Here is a 23,092-nt window from a genome sequence, read left to right as displayed (position 1 = left end):
TAAAATCCTTGGCTCACGTCATGGACTCGTTCTGCACGGCATGGTGCAGACGAGCAGAGCTTGCTCCAACTGCTTCACAGAGTTGGCTAGCCTCACGCTCGGCGTATGTTTTGGTCATTCAATCTTTGTATCATGAATGAGAATTAAAAAACAAAATGAAAATTTGTTTATCAGAATTGCGTTTTGCAATACAAAAAATTAAACTGAAAAATACTGAAAAAGGCGACAACTGAATTTCTTTTCTTCGGTTTCGAAGAGCAATAACTGGATCCAAGAAACAGTTTGACTTTCATTACATATTTTTTATACCGAAATTTAAAAAAACAAAACGGACAAAAAAGCATGTTTTTTCTTATTCTGACACGGACCGAAGGTAATATTTAAATACAAGATTGCCCTATAGGAAAAAACAGTTTTGTGATGTGTCTTTTCAGAAAGACCAGATGATCAATGATCAATGATCAATCATATATTATTTTGTATACAAACACAATATTAAGCACTACACAGTTTTTTTTCCCAAGAAGCCAATCCGATAGTAACTTCCGCTTCCGGTGTCGGAATATGAGAAAACATCTGTTTTTGGTCCGTTTTTTTTTGTTTTTGCTGACTGGTCATTTTAATTTTTGTTATGAATTTAAAAAGAAAATGATACTGTCTTTTAAAGTTGTAGTTGTCGTTTTTCAACTCAAAAATAGGTTTTTGTTTTTACAATTAATTTTTTTTTTGTATCTCAAAATAAAATTCTAATCCTTTGGTTTTTTTGTTTTATTTTCAATTCTCCAAATGGAAAGGAAAATGCAATGACCAAAGCATACACTGACCCTACACACTGTCATGTGTTTGATTATTTATTTCTTTAATTCAATGAATCCCTCTTCTTCTCCTTTCACACTCACCTTCCTCCTTCCAGTGCTTGGAAAAACAAAGTTACAGTCATGGCCACAAATATTGGCACCCCTCCATTTCTGTCAGATAATGCACCACTTCTCCCAGAAAATTATTGAAATTACAAATGCTTTGCTATTCACATGTTTATTTCTTTTGTTTGCATTGGAACAACACAACACCTCCCCAAAAAAAGAAAGCCAAATCTGATATTTTACACAGAACTCCAAACTCTACAGAACCTACTCAGTGGCCTAGTGGTTAGAGTGTCCGCCCTGAAATCGGTAGGTTGTGAGTTCAAACCCCCGCCGAGTCATACCAAAGACTATAAAAATGGGACCCATTACCACCCTGCTTGGCACTCAGCATCAAGGGTTGCAATCGGGGGTAAAATCACCAAAATGATTCCCGGGCGCGGCCACCGCTGCTGCTCACTGCTCCCCTTACCTCCCAGGGGGTGAACAAGGGGATGGGTCAAATGCAGAGGACACATTTCACCACACCTAGTGTGTGTGTGACAATCATTGGTACTTTAACTTTAACTTAAAAATGGACTGGACAAATTTCAAAATTGTAAGAAATATTTGTATTCTAAGGATGTGATGCTTCTTTAATTTGTAATTAAACTCACCTGTAGCAAGTAACAGGTGCTGGCGATATAGAAATCACACTTGCAGCCAGTTCAAATGGAGAAAAGTTGACTCAACCTTTGTGTTGTGTGTACCACACGGGGCATGGAGAAAAGAAAAGAAGAACAATGAACTCTCAGAAGATTTGAGAACCAAGATTGTGGAAAAGCATGGACAATCTCAAGGCTACAAGTTCATCTCCAGAGATCTAAACGTTCATGTGTCTACTGTGCGCAATGTCATCAAGAACTTTAAAGCCTATGGCACTGTAGCTAACCTACCTGGACGTGGATTGAAGATAAATATTGATGAAAGACTGCAACGAAGGATTGTTAGAATTGTGGATAAAGAACCTCGATCCACTTCCAAACAAATTCAAGCTGACCTGCAGACAGGGTACAATAGTGTCAGCTCGCACTATCCGTCGCCATCTCAATGAAAAGGGATGCTATGGTAGGAGACCCAGGCAAAAAAGCAAGACTGGAGTTTGCAAAAACTTACCTGAGGAAGCCAAAATCCTACAGGGAGAACATCCTGTGGACAGATGAGACTAAAGTGAAGCTTTTTGGTAAAGCACATCATCACACAGTTTACAGAAAACAAAATGAGGCCTTCAAAGAAAAGAACACCACACCTACAGTCAAACATGGTGGAGGTTCACTGATGTTTTGAGGTTGCTTTGCTGCTTCTGGTACCGGATGCTTTGACTGTGTGCATGGCATCATGAAATCTGAGGACTACCAAATAATTTTGGGGCATAATGTAGGGCCCGGTGTCAGAAAGCTGGGTCTCCGTCAGAGGTCATGAGTCTTCCAGCAGGACAACGACCCAAAGCATACTTCAAAAAGCACGCAAAAATGGCATTAGACAAAGCGCTGGAGAGTCCTGAAGTGGCCATCAAAGAGTCCAGATGTAAATCCTATAGAACATCTGTGGAGAGATCTAAAAAAAACAGCAGTAAGGAGAATGCACCCTTCAAATCTGAGAGACCTGAAGCAGTTTACAAAAGAAGAGTGGTCCAAAATTCCAGTAGCAAGGTGTAAGAAACTCATTGAGGGTTACAGGAAGCGATTCATTTCAGTTATTTTTTTTCCAAAGGGTGTGCTACAAAATATTAAGTTGAGGGTGCCAATAATTGTGTCCAGTCCATTTTTGGAGTTCTGTGTAAAATATCAGATTTGTTTTTTTGAGGGGGTGGGTGTTGTTCCAATGCAAACAAAATAAATAAACACGTTAATACCAAAGCATTTGTAATTTTAACAATTTTCTGGGAGAAATGCAGGGGTGCCAATATTTTTGGCCATGACTGTATGTCCATCTCTGGCTAGAAACTAATGCTCGCGAATAAGAGCGGATGTGTTTGTTGGATATTACAGTTGACTATGACATTGACTACACCAACTAGTGGTGGGAGGGCTCGTGACACCCGAGCATCGCAAATAGCAGAGAGACAGCTCATATCCCGAAGAACGAGGGACTCGTATTGCGGGGTACCACTGTGCTAAGACATAAAATAGAAGTCTGGACATCAATTTGTCTCCTTTCTGTAGATTCACATCGACATTCCAAGGACCAACCCTCTCATTCCATTGTTCCAGCAGCCTGTTGTGCAAGAGGTAACCGCTGAATAAGCAATAAAATACCTTCTCTGACCCTTCATTGTGAGCAAACATGTGACATACGCCATCTTTAATACAGAACTTCTAAAAATGTGGTTTTGGGCTTTAGATTTCTTTGCCCTCAAAAGCTTCATACTAGAATCCCATTAGTCTTCAAGTATGCGTCAGCTGCTGTAAATGTGATTACTGTTGTTTAACACATTCTTTCGTACGTTTGACCAGAACTTTATCAGGATCTTTCTACAGGTAGTTTTGTCACCTCTCTTGCCTTCAGGTGTTTGAGCGTATTCTCTTCATCTGGGCAATTCGACACCCGGCCAGTGGTTATGTCCAAGGAATCAATGATCTGGTCACACCCTTCTTTGTTGTCTTTCTCTCCGAGTTTGTCAGTAAGTTGCCAGGAGGAAAATCTGCCCACTGATTGTTGTGCTTTCCTACCTCTGCCCCTCGTTTTTTCTGTTAGGGGTGCACGATAAATATCCCACAGATAATTATCGAGGAATTATGACAACATACCATTAAATCCGATAAGCTCAGATAAATGAAAACACTCCGATGAGGCAAATTTTTTATAACTAAAATTTCAGATTGTGCTTGAATTGATTTAGACAAAGTTTAGCTGGTGCACCTTGGCTAAAATGATAGTTAAATCCACACTTGGTCTCACACTTGTTAGCTAGCTAGCAAGGTAACACATACTTGCCAAGACTCCCGAAATTCAGCGCCTCTCCCGAAAACCTCCCGGGACATATTTTCTCCCGAAAATCTCCCGAAATTGAGGCGGAGATGGAGGCGGCGTGGCCTCCATCTCCATGCGGACCTGAGTGACGTGTTGACAGCCTGTTCACATGTCCGCTTTCCCACAATATAAACAGCTAATGATCGAGGGCGAGTTCTTGGTTTCTTATGTAGGTTTATTGTTAGGCAGTTTCATTAACGTCCTCCCAGCGCGGTAACAACACACAACAACAGCAGTCAAGTTTTCGTCTACCGTAAAGCAGTTCGTCTGCCGTAAACAGCAATGTTGTGACACTTTTAAACAGGGCAATACTGCCATCTACTGTACATGCATATGTGACCCACCCATAATGTGTCACATTTTTGTGTTGATTTATTTATTTTATTTTGTGGTTTGAATTCGTTTTTGGAGCTGTCATTACACATTTATCAGTATTCACATTGGTCAGTAGGGGGCAGTAGGGCGTTTCTTCCCAATTGAATGCTATCACCTGCAGACCGGAAGTGTCTTGTCATTCTGATGAGCGCGACCAGTCTGTGAACAATTGAAACGTCCTGTGTGCTTTTTCCTCCTGTAAAACAGGTTAGTTTTGGTGAATCAACTCACTGAATAATATCCATGTGATCTTTATAAGTTTAAGTACACATTCTGACGGTGGAGCCTAACTCTAAAGTGTTTGTGAGTTGTAGTTTGTATTTGTGAATGAATCCAGTGCACAGCTGCAGTAATCAATACAAAAAGGCGACGTGAGTGCGCAATGATTATATAGGAACTTCTGATCCTAATTCAGACTCCCAAATTAGAGCTCCCGTTTTCTTATTGATTTTAAAATGTATATTTGTATAATGTGTGTGTTCTGAAATAGTGACAGAGAATAGAACAAGGATGGACAATTCAACCCGTAACTCAACAATGAGTAGATGAGTGTTATGTGTGTGTATATGTGTAAATAAATGAACACTGAAATTCAAGTATTTATTTTATTTATTTATTTATTTATATATATATATATATGTATGTAATAAAATATATATATAGCTAGAATTCACTGAAAGTCAAGTATTTCTTATATATATATATATATATATATATATATATATCTTAACCACGCCCCCCGCCCCACACCCCCCACCCCCCACCTCCCAAAATCGGAGGTCTCAAGGTTGGCAAGTATGAGGTAACAAGCTAACTATCTTACCGAGTTGAGATGGCATCCTCCAGATGTCCGACGTCATGCCTCCGCTTTGAATGTTTCCGTACCACAGATGTACTGCCATAAAATAACAACGTCCGCTCTGCAGAATGAGCAAGGCATCCGTGTCTTGAACAAGGTTAGGGTGAAATGTCCCCACACTTGACATGTTTTCACCTGCGATGTTGTTGCGAGTGGCCGTGCTGACTCGCTTCCAACCGTAGAATTCCGAGTGACTGCTGTCGACAATTGTCAATGACCTGTTGCACCTCAATTTGTATCGGTCTCGAGTAGAGATGGGAAAAATTATCGATTCTCTAATGCAGTTTAGAGGAAAAAATGTGTCTGGGAGCTGGTTTATCTATTTTTAGGAACACTAATACAAAACCTCACAATAATGTCTGATTTGAATGCTAAAAACGTTATGACAGACCGCCTTAAAAAACAGAATGAAATGTTAAATTTTTTTACTGAATGAGACACCCAGAATGTACAAACCCCGTTTCCATATGAGTTGGGAAATTGTGTTCGATGTAAATATAAACGGAATACAATGATTTGCAAATCATTTTCAACCCATATTCAGTTGAATATGCTACAAAGACAACATATTTGATGTTCAAACTGATAAACTTTTTTTTTTTTGCAAATAATCATTAACTTTAGAATTTGATGCCAGCAACACGTGACAGAGAAGTTGGGAAAGGTGGCAATAAATACTGATAAAGTTGAGGAATGCTCATCAAACACTTTTTTGGAACATCGAACAGGTGGGTGCCATGATTGGGTTTAAAAGTAGATTCCATGAAATGCTCAGTCATTCACAAACAAGGATGGGTCGAGGGTCACCACTTTGTCAACAAATGCGTAAGCAAATTGTTGAACAGTTTAAGAAAAACCTTTCTCAACCAGCTATTGCAAGGAATTTAGGCATTTCACCGTCTATGGTCCGTAATGTCATCAAAGGGTTCAGAGAATCTGGAGAAATCACTGCACGTAAGCAGCTAAGCCCGTGACTTTCGATCCCTCAGGCTGTACTGCATCAACAAGCGACATCAATGTGTAAAGGATATCACCAAATGGGCTCAGGAACACTTCAGAAACCCACTGTCAGTAACTACAGTTGGTCGCTACATGTGCAAATGCAAGTTAAAACTCTCCTATGCAAGGCGAAAACCGTTTATCAACAACACCCAGAAACGCCGTCAGCTTCGCTGGGCCTGAGCTCATCTATGATAGACTGATACAAAGTGGAAAAGTGTTCTGACGAGTCCACATTTCAAATTGTTTTTGGAAACTGTGGATGTCGTGTCCTCCGGACCAAAGAGGAAAAGAACCATCCGGATTGTTATAGGCGCAAAGTTGAAAAGCCCTTATCTGTGATGGTATGGGGGTGTATTAGTGCCCAAGACATGGGTAACTTACACATCTGTGAAGGCGCCATTAATGCTGAAAGGTACATACAGGTTTTGGAGCAACATATGTTGCCATCCAAGCAACGTTACCATGGACGCCCCTGCTTATTTCAGCAAGACAATGCCAAGCCACGTGTTACATCAACGTGGCTTCATAGTAAAAGAGTGCGGGTACTAGACTGGCCTGCCTGTAGTCCAGACCTGTCTCCCATTGAAAATGTGTGGTGCATTATGAAGCCTAAAATACCACAATGGAGACCCCCGGACTGTTGAACAACTTAAGCTGTACATCAAGCAAGAATGGGAAAGAATTCCACCTGAGAAGCTTAAAAAATGTGTCTCCTCAGTTCCCAAATGTTTACTGAGTGTTCTTAAAAGGAAAGGCCATGTAACACAGTGGTGAACATGCCCTTTCCCAACTACTTTGGCACGTGTTGCAGCCATGAAATTCTAAGTTAATTATTTGCAAAAAAAAATAAAGTTTATGAGTTTGAACATCAAATATCTTGTCTTTGTAGTGCATTCAATTGAATATGGGTTGAAAAGGATTTGCAAATCATTGTATTCTGTTTATATTTACATCTAACACAATTTCCCAACTCATATGGAAACGGGGTTTGTAAGTACTCTGTGTGTGTGCGCTGCCGAATATGCTCCTCTGCTCGGAAAACCAGCAATGTCATGACGTGCTCTTGACCATTAAAAAAAAGGGGGCGAGGACTGGCACTTTTTAGAGGCGGTATAATACAGAATATGATTCATTAGTATCGCGGTACTATACTACTACCGGTATACCATACAACCCTACACAGAGGTGTGAAAATACAACAAAAAAAAACTATTTGAGAAATCAGACTAATTTAGTGTATGGAAACGTAGTGAATGAGTTGTTATCGGTTCTTCCAGTGGAGGACATGGAGAACTTTGAGGTCGCTGCCCTGCCTCTGGACACGCAAAGAAACATCGAAGCGGACAGCTTCTGGTGCATGAGCAAGCTGCTGGATGGAATACAGGTCTGCACGCTTGTTTTCCTCAAATGTGCTTGGTTTGTGAAGCTGCTGTCGTTTTTAGGACAACTACACCTTTGCTCAGCCGGGAATCCAGAACAAAGTCAAAGCTTTGGAGGAGCTTGTCAGCCGAATTGATGGTGAGTCTCTCCTTCGTCATCCGCCAACCACAATAAAACCTGAATCCTCCTGTCATCCTTTTTTTCATTCTTGGTTCACAAGCTCTTTCAGGCAGAAAGTGAAGGAACGCCATTTGAACTCACTGTTGTTTCTGTTTTCAGAGGACATTCACAATCATTTCAAAAAGTATGAGGTGGAGTATTTACAGTTTGCCTTCCGCTGGATGAACAATCTGTTGATGAGGGAACTTCCACTGCGTTGCACCATCCGTCTGTGGGACACCTACCAGGTGGAGTATGCCGCACCTTCCATTGGCCAAGAATGTACACTGTTCAGCAGTAACCACAGACCGCCAATCAGTTTGTGACGGCGGGGGCGTGGCCAGAACACTGTCAAAAGAACACTAACATATAATTGGCTATGACGAATGTACAAAACCAGTGACGTTGGCACGTTGTGTAATTTCTAAATAAAAACGGAATACAATGGTTTGCAAGTCCTTTTCGACTTATATTCAATTGAATAGACTGCAAAGAAAAGATATTTAATGTTCGAACTGAGAAACTTTTTTTTTTTTTGCAAATAATCATAAACTTTGAATTTAATGGCAGCAACACATTGCAAAAAAAGTTGACGGGGGCATTTTTTTCACTGTGTTACATGGCCTTTCCTTTTAACAACACTCAGTAAACGTCTGGGAACTGAGGAGACCAATTTTTTAAGCTTTTCAGGTGGAATTCTTTCCCATTCTTGCTTGATGTACAGCTTAAGTTGTTTAACAGCCCGTGGTCTCCATTGTGGTATTTTAGGCTTCATATTGCGTCACACATTTTCAATGGGAGACAGGTCTGGACTACAGGCAGGCCAGTCTAGTACCCGCACTATTTTACTATGAAGCCACGCTGTTGTAACACGTGCAGAATGTGGCTTGGCATTGTTTTGCTGGAATAAGCAGGGGCATCCATGAAAAAGACGTCGCTTGGATGGCAACATATGTTGCTCCAAAACCTCTATGCACCTTTCAGCATTAATGGTGCCTTCACAGATATGTAAGTTACCCATGCCTTGGGCACTAATACACCCCCATACCATCACAGATGCTGGCTTTTGAACGCCTATAACAGTCCGAATGGTTCTTTTCCTCTTTTGTCCGGAGGACACGACGTTCAGTTTCCAAAAACAATTTGAAATTGGGACTCGTCGGACCACAGAACACTTTTACACTTTGCATCAGTCCATCTTAGATGAGCTCGGGCCCAGCGAAGCCGGCGGCATTTCTGGGTGTTGTTGATATATGGCTTTCGCTTTGTATAGTAGAGTTGTAACTTGCATTTACCGATGTAGCGACCAACTGTAGTTACTGACAGTGGTTTTCTGAAATGTTCCTGAGTCCATGTGGTGATATCATTTGCACACTGACGTCGTTTTTTTGATGCAGTACGGCCTGAGGGATCGAAGGTCTCGAGCATTGCCGCTTACGTGCAGTGATTTCGCTAGATTCTCTAAACCTTTTGATGATATTACGGACCGTAGATGGTGAAATCCCTAAATTCCTTGCAATAGCTCGTTGAGAAATGTTGTTCTTAAACTGTTGGACAATTTGCTCACGCATTTGTTCACAAAGTGGTGACCCTCGCCCCATCCTCGTTTGAGAATGACTGAGCATTTCTTGGAAGCTGCTTTTATACTCAATCATGGCACCCACCTGTTCCCAATTAGCCTGTTCACCTGTGTGATGTTCCAAATAAGTGTTTGATGAGCATTCCTCAATTTTTTCAGTCTCTTTCGCCACTTTTGCCAGCTTTTTTGAAACATAATACAGGCATCAAATTTCAAATGAGCCAATATTTGCATAAAATAACAAAGTTTTCCAGTTAGAACGTTAAATATCTTGTCTTTGCAGTCTATTCAATTGAATATGGGTTGAAAAGGATTTGCAAATCATTGTATTCTGTTTTTATTTACAATTTACACAACGTGCCAACTTCGCTAGTTTTGGGTTTTGTATTTTCATTTCTAAATGCTAATAGGTTTTACATATACGTTTTTTAGTAAATAGTATCAACATATCTACGTTAGATTATATTGTTTTGAGGGTTTTTTCAATTACAATGTAACACCCCTGGTTTATTGACATAGTATTCTGCCCTCTCTAAATGCTGTAATTTATTTGGCAGATGTGTAAACAGTCCTATAAATTAGAGTTGATTGATATCCCCCACAATTAAATGTCTATAAAACTAAGCACACATAGGAAAGTACATTTCATTTTCACATAAAGTGCACATGTTTGTAAGAATCCTGCTATAAACTGAAATTCCATTGTATATTAGCTTAATGCTAATATACAATGGACGGCCTCATTGACAGGCTAATGGAAACTAGCATTGCAATCACGGTAAGCTTGTGCAAACATTTAACAACTTAGATTTTAACGTAACAAAATTGACAGACGGCAGCAAATGCATTTCTACCGAGACATATATTCACCAAATTCTGTCGAACTTAATATTGATGCTAACTTTTTACTACTAACCAGTCTGCTGCTCTGCAGTCTGTGCTGACGAACTATAGACGCCTGTTGTTTAAATGTCAAACTCTATTTTTATGTGAAATGATGCGGTAGAAAATGGATTGATGGATGGATGATGGAGTTTTGTGCATTGCCAAGAAACAGCAGCACATTACTGTATCGCAAAAAAAACAAAACAAAAAAAACATTAGAACAATGTTTTACTTGTGGCGGTCTTAATATGTTCAGTACATTTTTATGTCGCTATGTTGAATTTAAATGTTAAATGTGTGTTTATCCTCTTCACTTTGTCTTATCCTAGGCTGAATCCGAAGGATTCTCCCACTTTCACTTGTACGTCTGCGCTGCGTTCCTCATTGAGTGGCGCAAAGAAATCCTCTCCATGATTGACTTCCAGGTATGCTTCTTTTTTATTTTCCACCATACTTAAAAATTATAAAACTTGAAATAAGTGTCGCCTAAATTTCTAAATCGTAAAAACTTGGGATCAGAGTTTCTTGCTGCCGATTTCCATACAATCATCCATGAGTGAGGTCGGCCGATACCGATCACATGTATTAACTGTAAATATTTTATGTATTTATGCTGAGTGCTGTTGACGGTGTAACAATATCAACACAATATTTTAACTACATCCTTATTCTATTTGATTACATACAATTGTTTTACCAAAACAAATATATAGTACACAATAACTAAACAAAAGTAAAAACTCCTATCTGCTACTCTTTTAAATACTTTTTTTTTGTCCTCGAGGTCCTCCTGTGTCCAGGGAGTTATTCCCTCAGATTGTATCTGTGAACAAAAACAACACTTTTTTTTAATTGTAAAAATAACAATATTGATCTGATCTGTGTCGATCATATACTGATTAGGGCTGCAGCTATCGAGTGCTGTATCGATTAGTTTGCTTTAGTAATCGGATAAAACACACTTTATAGTCTCAATGCGTATTTCAGGGGAAATAGTTAGAATAAACAAAAATTTTTCTGGTTACCATAAACTTCGATACCTTCGATATCTATTTACCTTCTATTCACCTTCTTGTTCTTTTTTTTACCTTCATTTACCTTCCATTTATCTTTTATTACCTTTTTTCTACCTTCTACTTACCTTTTTTTTTTTTTTTTAATTCACCTTCTTTTCCCCTCATTACCTGCTGTTTACCTTTTTATATTTAACTTTTTCTTTAATTTACCTTGTATCTTGCTTTACCTTCTTTTATTCGGTCTGGGTTTCATCATTTTTGTTAGTTACATTTACTAAACAATTAATCAAAGTAACATAAATCGAAGCTTTTTTCGAATCGAACGAATCGATTTAGTTGATGTATCGTTGCAGCCCTGATACTGATACTACCTTTGGTATCGACACTACAGATACATGGATGGATCCGCCCAGGCCCGGCCCTAACCAATCTGGCGCCCTAGGCAAGATTTTAGGTGGCGCCCCCCCCACATCGGCAGTGAAGTGTATATACTCACAAGAAACCGAATAGCTTTGTCTTTGACCTTTTTTTTAACTTACAACTATACCTAATATATAAAGGGGTGGAAAAGTGACTATTACCTGCGGGGCAAACATTAGCTAACCAGAAGGCAATAACAATGTAAACAAAAAACACCTGCTTAAAAGATCTAATACAAATGTCCCTGAGGAATGTAAGGTGGGAGTACTGTAATTACCTAACGTTATTTTCCATAACAATTTAGCCCCCTCCACAATATTAACCCGATGTTAAAACAGAACTAGCTATTTATTGATTAGCAATTGCCGAATCATGTAACATATTAGCTTAATGCTAAAAAGCCAGGTTACTATCACATTCTGTAACAGACAAATAATTTCATGTAGGCTAACGTTACCTACCTGCTACCTCTGTCTTTTCTCGTTTCTCCTCTTCTTCTTTTCTATTTTTTCTTCCCTGGGCACCTGACAGTTTTGGCCGTTTTGACATCTTGTGTTGATTTTTTGATGTGGTGACGTCCAAAAAGAGTCATGACACGGGAAGGGAGGGGGCGCACCGTGCGGGGGGGCGTAATGTTGTAACAAATAATATTTCTATTAAATAGGCTTTACTTTGCATTTTAATTAACGTGGGATTATTTTTTGTATTTAGAAATAATAGTACCAACTTTTTTTTCTTTTTTTTTTCTCCAACATTTGTGGCACTGGCGTGGCGCCCCCTGATGGACGGCGCCCTTAGCATTTGCCTATACGGCCTATGCCACGGGCCGGCCCTGGATCCGCCCATCCCCTTGTTGCTACACAGCAACAGACATCGTTATATTAACCTCTCTAGAACTCTTATTGATCTACTTGTTCACTTCCTGTTAATAACTGCTTCCATCTACACTTTTTAAACTTTACTAAGCACTTATTTACACGGGGCGGTATAGCTCGGTTGGTAGAGTGGCCGTGCCAGCAGCTTGAGGATTCCAGTTTCGATCCCCGCCTTCGCCATCCGAGTCACTGCCGTTGTGTCCTTGGGCAAGATACTTTACCCACCTGCTCCCAGTGCCACCCACACTGGTTTAAATGTAACTTAGATTTTGGGTTTCACTATGTAAAAGCGCTTTGAGTTACTAGAGAAAAGCGCTATATAAATATAATTCACTTCACTTCACTTATTTCTTCTCATGGTCCAAGCTAGCTTAGCGATTAGCATGCCTTCTGATATGCTCCTGCTTGTTCTCACTCGGTGTGTCACATGTTTCGCCTCGTCCTCCAGTCAGTAGTGTTTCTTCTCAAAAATACTGAAAGGCCTACTGAAAGGCCTACTGAAATGCGATTTTCTTATTTAAATGGGGATAGCAGGTCCATTCTATGTGTCATACTTGATCATTTCGCGATATTGCCATATTTTTGCTGAAAGGATTTAGTAGAGAACATCGACGATAAAGTTCGCAACTTTTGGTTGCTGATAAAAAAGCCTTGCCTGTACCGGAAGTAGCAGACGAGTAGCGTGACGTCACAGGTTGTGGAGCTCCTCACATCTGCACATTGTTTACAATCATGGCCACCAGCAGCGAGAGCGTTTCGGACCGAGAAAGCGACAATTTCCCCATTAATTTGAGCGAGGATGAAAGATTTGTGGATGAGGAAAGTGAGAGTGAAGGACTAGAGGCCAGTGGGAGCGATTCAGATAGGGAAGATGCTGTTAGAGGCGGGTGGGACCTGATATTCAGCTGGGAATGACTAAAACAGTAAATAAACACAAGACATATATATACTCTATTAACCACAACACAACCGGGCTTATATTTAATATGCCACAAATTAATCCCGCATAACAAACACCTCCCCCCTCCCGTCCATATAACCCGCCAATACAACTCAAACACCTGCACAACACACTCAATCCCACAGCCCAAAGTACCGTTCACCTCCCCAAAGTTCATACAGCACATATATTCCCCCAAAGTCCCCAAAGTTACGTATGTGACATGCACATAGCGGCACGCACGTACGGGCAAGCGATCAAATGTTTGGAAGCCGCAGCTGCATGCGTACTCACGGTACCGTGTCTGCACATCCAACTCAAAGTCCTCCTGGTAAGAGTCTCTGTTGTCCCAGTTCTCCACAGGCCAATGGTAAAGCTTGACTGTCATCTTCCGGGAATGTAAACAATGAAACACCGGCTGTGTTTGTTTTGCTGCAGTCGGCCGCAATACACCGCTTCCCACCTACAGCTTTCTTCCTTGCTGTCTCCATTGTTCATTGAACAAATTGCAAAAGATTCACCAACACAGATGTCCAGAATACTGTGGAATTTTGCGATGAAAACAGACGACTTAATAGCTGGCCACCATGCTGTCCCAAAATGTCCTCCACAATCCGTGACGTCACGCGCTGACGTCATCATACCGAGACGTTTTCAGCAGGATATTTCGTGTGAAATTTAAAATTGCGCTTTAGTAAGCTAACCCGGCCGTATTGGCATGTGTTGCAATGTTAAGATTTCATCATTGATATATAAACTATCAGACTGCGTGGTCGGTAGTAGTGGGTTTCAGTAGGCCTTTAAGTAAAAGTATGTTGCCCTAAAAGTACATTATCCAAAATTTACTTCAGTAAATGTAGCGTTTTTTTATGATTTTATACTGACGCTAAAATACATTGAACTTCACGCGGAACCTTTTCAGCGTTATTTTCCTTCTGCTCTTTAGGGCCTTCTGATACTACTGCAGAACCTTCCCACAATCCACTGGGGCAATGAGGAAGTGGGCCTCCTGCTGGCTGAAGCTTATAGACTGAAGTACGTGTTTGCAGACGCTCCCAGCCACTACAAGAGGTAGACGTCCTGTTCGCTGCACATTCAACTAGACTCTGACGTCCCCTCAAAGACACTGACGTGTTGATCTAAAACCGTCCTCACACTGGACTAAGGAGGTCCACACGGTGTTTAAAGATCTCCATCGTTTGCTATTGAACACTGGACTGTTAGACTTTAAAGCACACGCCTACGCCATCTTGCTGCAGTCATGCGACTGATTGTTTCTCCCGTCCTAATGTCTTCGCAGGAGACCTTTTCGTCCTTTTTTAAAGGGACGACGAATGTCTTGATCATTCAAAATCGAAGATGATCGACACGTTTTATTCTTACGGGTTTTGGGGTTACTGTTTTAAGGATTAATCATTACCTAACAGGTAGAAAATGTTGATGTACAGTACAGTCGTCCCTTGTCTATTGTGGCTAATTGGTTCCAGGTCTGACCGTGGTAAACAAATTTACACCAATTAGGATTATTGTTAGTAAATATTTTCATCATTAGAGCATAAACCTTATGACTTTCTAAGTATGTTTTTTTAACATAATCACAGCCCTCTAAAGTTTAAATAACATTCATATAGTCACCTTTACGTCCTGAGTAGTCTTGGGTTCAATCCCGGGCTCGGGATCTTTCTGTGTGGAGTTTGCATGTTCTCCCCGTGACTGCGTGGGTTCCCTCCGGGTACTCCGGCTTCCTCCCACCTCCAAAAACATGCACCTGGGGATAAGTTGATTGGCAACACTAAATTGGCCCTAGTGTGTGGATGTGAGTGTGAATGTTGTCTGTCTATCTGTGTTGGCCCTGCGATGAGGTGGCAACTAGTCCAGGGTGTACCCCGCCTTCCGCCCGATTGTAGCTGAGATAGGCTCCAGCGCCCCCCGCGACTCCAAAGGGAATAAGCGGTAGAAAATGGATGGATGGATGGATGGATGGATAGTCACCTTTACACTAACCTTGAGTGTGTTCTACTGTAGATTACAGTACTCACTGGTACTCAAGTGTCATTGTTATGACAGTCCCCCGGCCACTACAACACGACCACTACGTGGAAATACTTCATCACATCCTGGGTAATTAGCATACTTGCCAACCTCGAGACCTCCGAATTCGGGAGATGGGGGGGGCAGGGTTTGGTGGTAGCGGGGGTGTATATTGTAGCGTCCTGGAAGAGTTGGTGCTGCAAGGGATTCTGGGTATTTGTTCTGTTGTGTTTATGTTGTGTTACGGTGCGGATGTTCTCCCGAAATGTGTTTGTCATTCTTGCTTGGTGTGAGCTCACAGTGTGGCGCATATTTGTAACAGTGTTAAAGTTGTTTATACGGCCACCCTCAGTGTGACCTGTATGGCTGTTGATCAAGTATACAGGGCATTCACTCATGTGTGTGTAAAAGCCGCATATATTACGTGACTGGGCCGGCACGCTGTTTGTATGGAGGAAAAGCGGCCGTGACGACAGGTTGTAGAGGACGCTAAAGGCAGTGCCTTTAAGGCACGCCCCCAATACTGTTGTCCGGGTGGAAATCGGGAGAATGTTTGCCCCGGGAGATTTTCGGGAGGGGCACTGAAATTCGTGAGTCTCCCGGGAAAATCGGGAGGTTTGGCAAGTATGGTAATTAGTAGTAGTTAGAACTGGGCTTCATGTGCTGAAACCACAGGCATACATTATTTTGTAAAAACCTGGTCAACTCGATCATCGCAACTACGACCATTAGCTCTGTTGTTAGCATTCCGTGTTGTTAGCACGTTGTCATTGTCACATTGGTGCTAATAACAGCCTTGTTAGCAATAAGTGGCGCGCCAGTACCGCTTTGTCTCGTCTTTTGACTTTGCTCAAGGCTCACCAATGTGGAGCAGTGTTATTGATGAGGCAGGGGTTGAAGATGAATTGCATCACAAAGTTGGTCTAATTATAGTCTCGGTGAGGTTAGCGCCAAGAATAGCCGCCATTTTGTTAGCATTGTTCACCCTTAACCCGGAAACTTAAGTGCCACTTGGTGAATAGCTTTATTGATCGCCACAAAATAATAATAGAAAATAAGACAAATACTGCACTCCAATATGTATAAGACATAAAATAAATAAGGCTTAATATAAACACTGGATTTAGGCAACAAATATGTACAAAATGCTTTAAAAGATATGCCTTATTTTCCGGACTATAGACTGCATCGCACCCACTAAATTTTAGAAGAAGAAAAAATATTGTCCATATATTAGCCGCACTGGACTATAATCCGCAGATATCTACGTTGTGAAATGAGTTATTTACACATAAATATTTATTAAATGTTTATTTACATACCTTAATTATTTCCAAACAATGTCTGTAACGCGGCAGTAAAACGGCTGATCAAACCAAACAGAAGTCATCGTCATGGACCCACTAGCTGCGGAAGCTAGCTCTCCAATCAGTTAAACACACTCAATAACTCCACGGTGACATTTTGGTGAATTTAGTGAGGAAATTGTGAAACAAACACTTTAAAAAGAATGCCGTTGTAAGTTAATAATACGAACACAGACACTCGTAAACATGTTAGCATATTAGCTAATTCTACGACGCTAGCTTCAAAAAACTATGCTAGCACGTACAAATATGCATGAACACACTCCTACAGACATCACACATGAGACGGTTTAGTAAGTAAGAATAGTTTTAGTAATATTGTAAAACTTACAAACATTGCTTCAAGTGACGAATGAAGAATCCATTCGATCAGAAACGCTACGGACGGCTCGGAGACGAAACGGCACTTCTACTTCAGGTTGAAAGCACTAAATAAAAAGAACACCGAAGCATGGCGGCACCTGCTGTGAGCGAACTTGTTCAAAAGATGGCGCAATAGCACAAACAGTAACACACCTGTTCATGATTTATGGCCGTCGTCGAAGAAAAATCCATAAATTAGGGCACCGTTTCATAAGCCTCAGGGTTCAAAGCGTAAGAAAAAAGTAGCGGCCTAGAGTCCGGAATTTACGGTCTATATTTGGATCTGCAATGTCGTGAAGCCACACATATGGCATGGGACGACTGTACTTGAAGATAATTGTTCTATATATAAAATAAAGCCAACTCCCCCTTTCAGATACATTTTGCTAGCTGTAATTAGAATCGGCCAATCAAACGTCTCCGCTTCAAAGGTCCACCTAATCTCAACAGTTTTTGAATCTCATGCTGTTATTTCATGGTGTGTTTCAGGTGTGCGTATTAAAAGGAGCAAAAAGGTGGACATTACATTTCTCTTCGCTAAAAGTGTTTTAGTTTCTCTTTACTTGTGAATTGTATTGCCTCCTTTTGTTGAGGAGAAATGACCTACCAGGTTCATGTAGCTTTAGAAGCCATTGTATCATAAAATTAAATATATTTTAATATTTCACTTAAGGTACATCTAGCATTCCTAAATGCACTTTGTATTTTTTTTGTTACCCTTTGATGTATGATTCAATACGCAGAAGAATAATGAATAGTTATGACGAGGGGTGTACCGATTCAATATTGTTATCAGATATTTGTCCGATACCAGCAATAAAACTGGTATCTGATCATTTCAGCCTGCATCAACAAACATCTGATAGAAGAACTCCGACACAAGCAGCCTGTTCTGTTCCTGCTAACGACTCTTCCTGCAATTTTAGCAAACAGATACCAGATTATCTCCATTTGAGAGTGTTTAAAACATTAAAACTAGCGATGTGTGCATCGACACTGAAATATCGATACTGCCGATACCAGATCTTTATGCTATATTATTGATTTTTCAATCAAAATATTGATTCTTTTGATATTTTAGTTCAGGGGTGCTGAAACTTTTTCCACCAAGGGCCAAGTATGCGGTGCCCATATTGATATTTTTTTTTAATTTAAAAATAAAAATGCTAATAACAAATATTGGGTAAGATTTGATTAGAACATTTCAGCTTTTTGTCATTACACACCGATTTTTTTTCTCTTTTGTTTACATTTTACATGTCATTTTTCAAATTATTTTATTTTTCAATGAACTAACTAAACTTTGTTTATGTTTTAGATATAATTCATTTTAATTTTGAGAGCTGCTAATATTTTTAGATCAGGTGTGTCTAAACTTTGTCTACCAAGGACCGCATTCTGAAAAGTCAAGTAAAACAGATATTAGATATATTTAAAGACAAAGTAAATTATTATTAGTTAGAAAATGTCAGCTATTTGTCATTACATGATCAATTTTACTGTTGTTTATTTTTTTAGATATACCGTATTTTTCGGAGTATAAGTCGCTCCGGAGTATAGTCGCACCGGCTGAAAATGCACAATAAAGAAGGAAAAAAACATATATAAGTCGCATTTTTGGGGGAAATTTATTTGATAAAGCCCAACATCAAGAATAGATATTTGAAAGGCAATTTAAAATAAATAAAGAATAGTGAACAACAGGCTGAATAAGTGATTGTTATATGAGGCATAAATAACCAACTGAGAACGTGCCTGGTATGTTAACGTAACATATTATGGTAAGAGTCATTCAAATAACTATAACATATAGAACATGCTATACGTTTACCAAACAATCAGTCACTCCTAATCGCTAAATCCCATAAAATCTTATACGTCTAGTCTCTTACGTGAATGAGCTAAATAATATTATTTGATATTTTACGGTCATGTGTTAATCATTTCACACATAAGTCGCTCCTGAGTATAAGTCGCACCCAGTCCGAAAAATACGGTATATGTTATTTTAGCAGACACGGTATATTTGCACAAAGTATCTGTATCGGATTGGTATCGCCATTACCAGCCTGAATTTTACTTGGTATCGGATCGGAAAGAAAATCACACATCACTACTAAAAACTGGAAGTACAGAAGTATAAAGTACAGTATGTCAATATAAGTTACATGGGATACAAAATAACTTCTCTGTGACATTCCAACATTTAAAACCAGTGCGCTAGCTCGATGCTAATTTACACTGGGTATGCAGTTTACATGCTATTGATTAGCATTAGTGATTTTACATGGCGATTTCAACACCTCCGAATTTGCAAATGAAAACTACAACTTATATGTACGTTTACAATCAAACAGCTGATGTGTAATAAGTACAATACTTGCAGTATAAACACTTTGTAGGACTCAACGAGAGACAAAACTGGCACGTTCGACCTAATGGCAAAGACTATTTCCTAACTACTACAGCACACCTAGGACCAACTTAAATTAATTTATACTTGCAAATGATGCTAATATTACCCTGATATTGATATCGGACAATAGTCGGAAGTGAAAAAGCTGTATCGGGACACCCCTACTTGGTATGACTAAATGACTTTTGCTGCAACAGTATTGATTGTGCAAAACGTTGTGAAAGCAGTGCTCATCTCGATCAATGCTCTGCAACTTTGTGTCTGTCCTCCTGATTGCTTTTGAATGATTTTACCACTCGGACATACTTAACGATCCGTTCCGCGGTACCAAAGGACGCTGGTGAGTATTTCAGAGTACGTGCTCAAGAGTACAGTATATTGGTCGATGCCTTTGTGAAGATGTACTTCTGTCTTTTACCATGTGACACATAAATGCTTTGTCCTCAGTCCTGCTTTTTATCTCCTTGCTCGACTCGCATTGTTCTTGGATCGGAAGTAACGAATGCGATTTGAGGAAGTGCCGTATTAACGTGAGATTTACATTTGGAAGAGTTGACAATCCTAGACTTTGGTATTGGCGTTTCCATAAATGTGAGTAGGTAATTTTAATGTAGGTCAATGACATGTGTTGTCATGCTGCATCTAAGGCCTGACATTGTATGGCAGCTAGGTAACAAAATTAGTGTTGAGGATTTTGTTTTGCTATTCTAACATGCATAACAAGGCGTAGCTGCTTATTGAGCATTTACATAAGATACTGACGATAAATACTACACCTTTGTATCTCATTTGAGCCAGAAAAAAATGGAGTTTCGTCATCCATGAATATATGGTTTATTTTAAGCCATTTTTTGGGGGGGGGAAATGCAAAGTATTTCAGTGCTTCATTCATGCCTCTCTTCAAAGTATTGTTTTTTCCATATTGTTTGGTTTTAATATTAACTCAATATCCTAAAAGAAGAGGTGTTCCTGATTGTGTGTTGTTGCTGTTTAATCAATGTTTGCCAAATGTTGCTTTGGGCCAATACAAGCTGTGTTAGAATGACTTACTTCAGCCTTAAAGGGAGTATTTGATTGTTACAGTACTGTAATGTACATTATTTTTGTTTATATTAAACGATTGCTATGTTTTGTTTTGGGCAATCACATTGTCTCCGTGGTCTTGATTCATTTGTCTGGATGTGCTAGAAGTCCTAAATAAAAACGTAAACAAGCTGACAATGTAAAGTATCTGTCAAAAGTTTACACATATTTTCATGTTACTCTGTTATTAAAATTGTGTATAAACTTTTGAATGATACTGTACATATGAGCAGCTGTGGTACTTGTATCAATACATGTTTGTATGTAGACAAAGTAAACCTAATAAGAATTTAAGGGTAAATAGGCAAGTTATATATTTTTTTCAATACAGAACGCATTGTATTGCATTGCCTTAAAGGGGAAGTTGCCCCTACTAAGATGGCCGCCGTGTAGGCACGTCATTAGCGGGGTTTCGAAAGCGCGCTATCTACTGTAGTTACAGTATAGCAATTGTTTTGTTCCCCTGTATTTTTATACCATCCTAAAGCAATAGTACACTTTATTACATGTCAACGGATCAAGCACAAAGACAAAGTGACAAACGGGCGTTCCAAGCATAGTTAGCGCTTCAAGTTAAAGCCTGGTTTCCTTACACCGCCCACAAGTTCATTGATTGACGTTGCAGATTCTTGCTAAAATGTGATTGGCCGCCCCGACTGTCACTCCAACAACGCTTGGACTTGCGCACATTAGTGTCGCTACCCGATCAGCTTGCGCATGCGCCAAAAGTCCACTGACGTTCCCCATCGGACGGCAGTTTTTCTATATGTATTTTAAACAACGGTTCACAAAAGTTTAAACTTAACTTTTGGCTTAACCTAATAAACATTAACTGTATTTCAAATTAGAAATGGCCATGTTTCTACGATGTTATTTTCAAAAAACTTTTATGTTATATTATTTTTTATTTAATTTTGAAAAAAAATAAAAAATTAATAACTCACGAATGACGAACAAAATGTAACAAAATGCTATGAAAACTTTCTGCATTCTAAAAACATGAACACAATTTTAATCAAAGCAAAATTTAATGTATGGTATAATTATTTATTTTTGGTTTCATTCTATTTAAAGCACGTTTTTTTCCCCTCTTTCGTTTTATTGTAGTTTTTTTTTTTTTAAATCTTGGTACATTGTATGAAAAATATATTTTCATGTCCATATTTGTAATACTCATTAAAATATATTTGTTTATGTTCATATGCTATTTTGAAAGAGTGGGTTTGTTTTGTATGTGAAATTTTGCACCATACTGTTGAAATAAAGTTGCTAAAAAAAATGGTTAAACTGCGTGAATAAATATCTAAATAAGTTTGCAATTCATGCTAATGTCAATGGTCCATTTCTCGAAAATGAGTTTCGTGCTCTAGATCAGTGTTTTTCAACCACTGTGCCGGGGGAAATTATGCAACTTCACCTCATTGGTCCAAAAAATATTTCTTGCAAATCAATAGTTATGATCTGCAAATAATGTGCCGTTGCTTCGTGTCTGTGTTGTGTAAAACTTAGCAGGGTAACCACGTAATACTCCATGTCAGCAGGTAGTTAATAGCTTTGTAAAAGTCGGAATGTGTCGGGTGAGACGAGGATGGTTTGTTGTGATCCCAATATGCAGACCACAGCGGGTAGTGTGCAGGTAAACAGGTATGTAATGCTTAAACCAAAAATGAACAAAAGGGAAAGGAAAAGGCAATGGCTATGCAAAACTAAAGTAAAACTGAACTGGCTACAAAGTAAACAGAAACAATGCTGGACGACAGCAAAAACTTACGGCGTCCACAAAGTTAAAGTTAAAGTACCAATGATTGTCACACACACACACACACGAGATGTGGTGAAATTTGTCCCCTGCATTTGACCCATCCCCTTGTTCACCCCCTGGGAGGTGAGGGGAGCAGTGAGCAGCAGCAGTGCCACGCCCGGGAATAATTTTTGGTACATGACAATCAACAATGTCCCCACAAAGAAGGATAGCAACAACATAAATAACCTTGCTTGCTAAGACATGGCCGGTGCGCGGAATAGCGCTCAAAGGAAGACATGAAAGTGCTTTGATTGATTGATTGAGACTTGTATTAATAGATTGCACTGTACAGTACATATTCCGTACAATTGACCACTAAATGGTAACACCCGAATAAGTTTTTCAACTTGTTTAAGTCGGGGTCCACGTTAATCAATTCATGGTACAAATATATACTATCAGCATAATAGTCATCACACAAGTTAATCATCATTGTTTATTGTTTAGTCTTTATTTGAAGGGACAATGCACAGAAACATTAAGCACAAAGACAGATATGTTCTGTACCAGATTATAGCTAAATAGCTAATTACCATCTGCAGTCCCTGGCTACCTAAATTAAAGGGATACAAAAATCATGCAATAAAATGATGACAATAAAATCACACTATAGCATGTAATCAAATTAAGAAAAGTCATAAAATGCCCTTTCATGCACACATA

At 39.5% G+C, this 23,092-nt stretch overlaps 1 protein-coding gene across 3 annotated transcripts in view; it reads left to right on the top strand.

The window, feature by feature from the left end:
- Nucleotides 1-20,251, top strand: part of tbc1d22b (TBC1 domain family, member 22B) — a 53,474-nt gene extending 33,223 nt beyond the window's left edge. For all 3 annotated transcript variants that reach the window (XM_061923301.2, XM_061923293.2, XM_061923285.2), the window contains 7 exons: nucleotides 3,068-3,133; nucleotides 3,411-3,525; nucleotides 7,389-7,495; nucleotides 7,554-7,629; nucleotides 7,771-7,898; nucleotides 10,444-10,539; nucleotides 14,312-20,251. In XM_061923301.2, coding sequence (XP_061779285.2) covers nucleotides 3,068-3,133; nucleotides 3,411-3,525; nucleotides 7,389-7,495; nucleotides 7,554-7,629; nucleotides 7,771-7,898; nucleotides 10,444-10,539; nucleotides 14,312-14,440 — 717 coding nt within the window. In that variant the 3' untranslated portion in view covers nucleotides 14,441-20,251. The remainder of the gene's footprint in view (nucleotides 1-3,067; nucleotides 3,134-3,410; nucleotides 3,526-7,388; nucleotides 7,496-7,553; nucleotides 7,630-7,770; nucleotides 7,899-10,443; nucleotides 10,540-14,311) is intronic.
- Nucleotides 20,252-23,092: the final 2,841 nt, after the last annotated feature.

The sequence above is a fragment of the Nerophis lumbriciformis genome, linkage group LG01 (assembly GCF_033978685.3).
Source record: "Nerophis lumbriciformis linkage group LG01, RoL_Nlum_v2.1, whole genome shotgun sequence".
NCBI classification, from domain to species: Eukaryota; Metazoa; Chordata; class Actinopteri; order Syngnathiformes; family Syngnathidae; genus Nerophis; species Nerophis lumbriciformis.
Note: the sequence above shows the minus strand (reverse complement) of the source record. Positions and strands in the feature narration are given on the sequence as shown.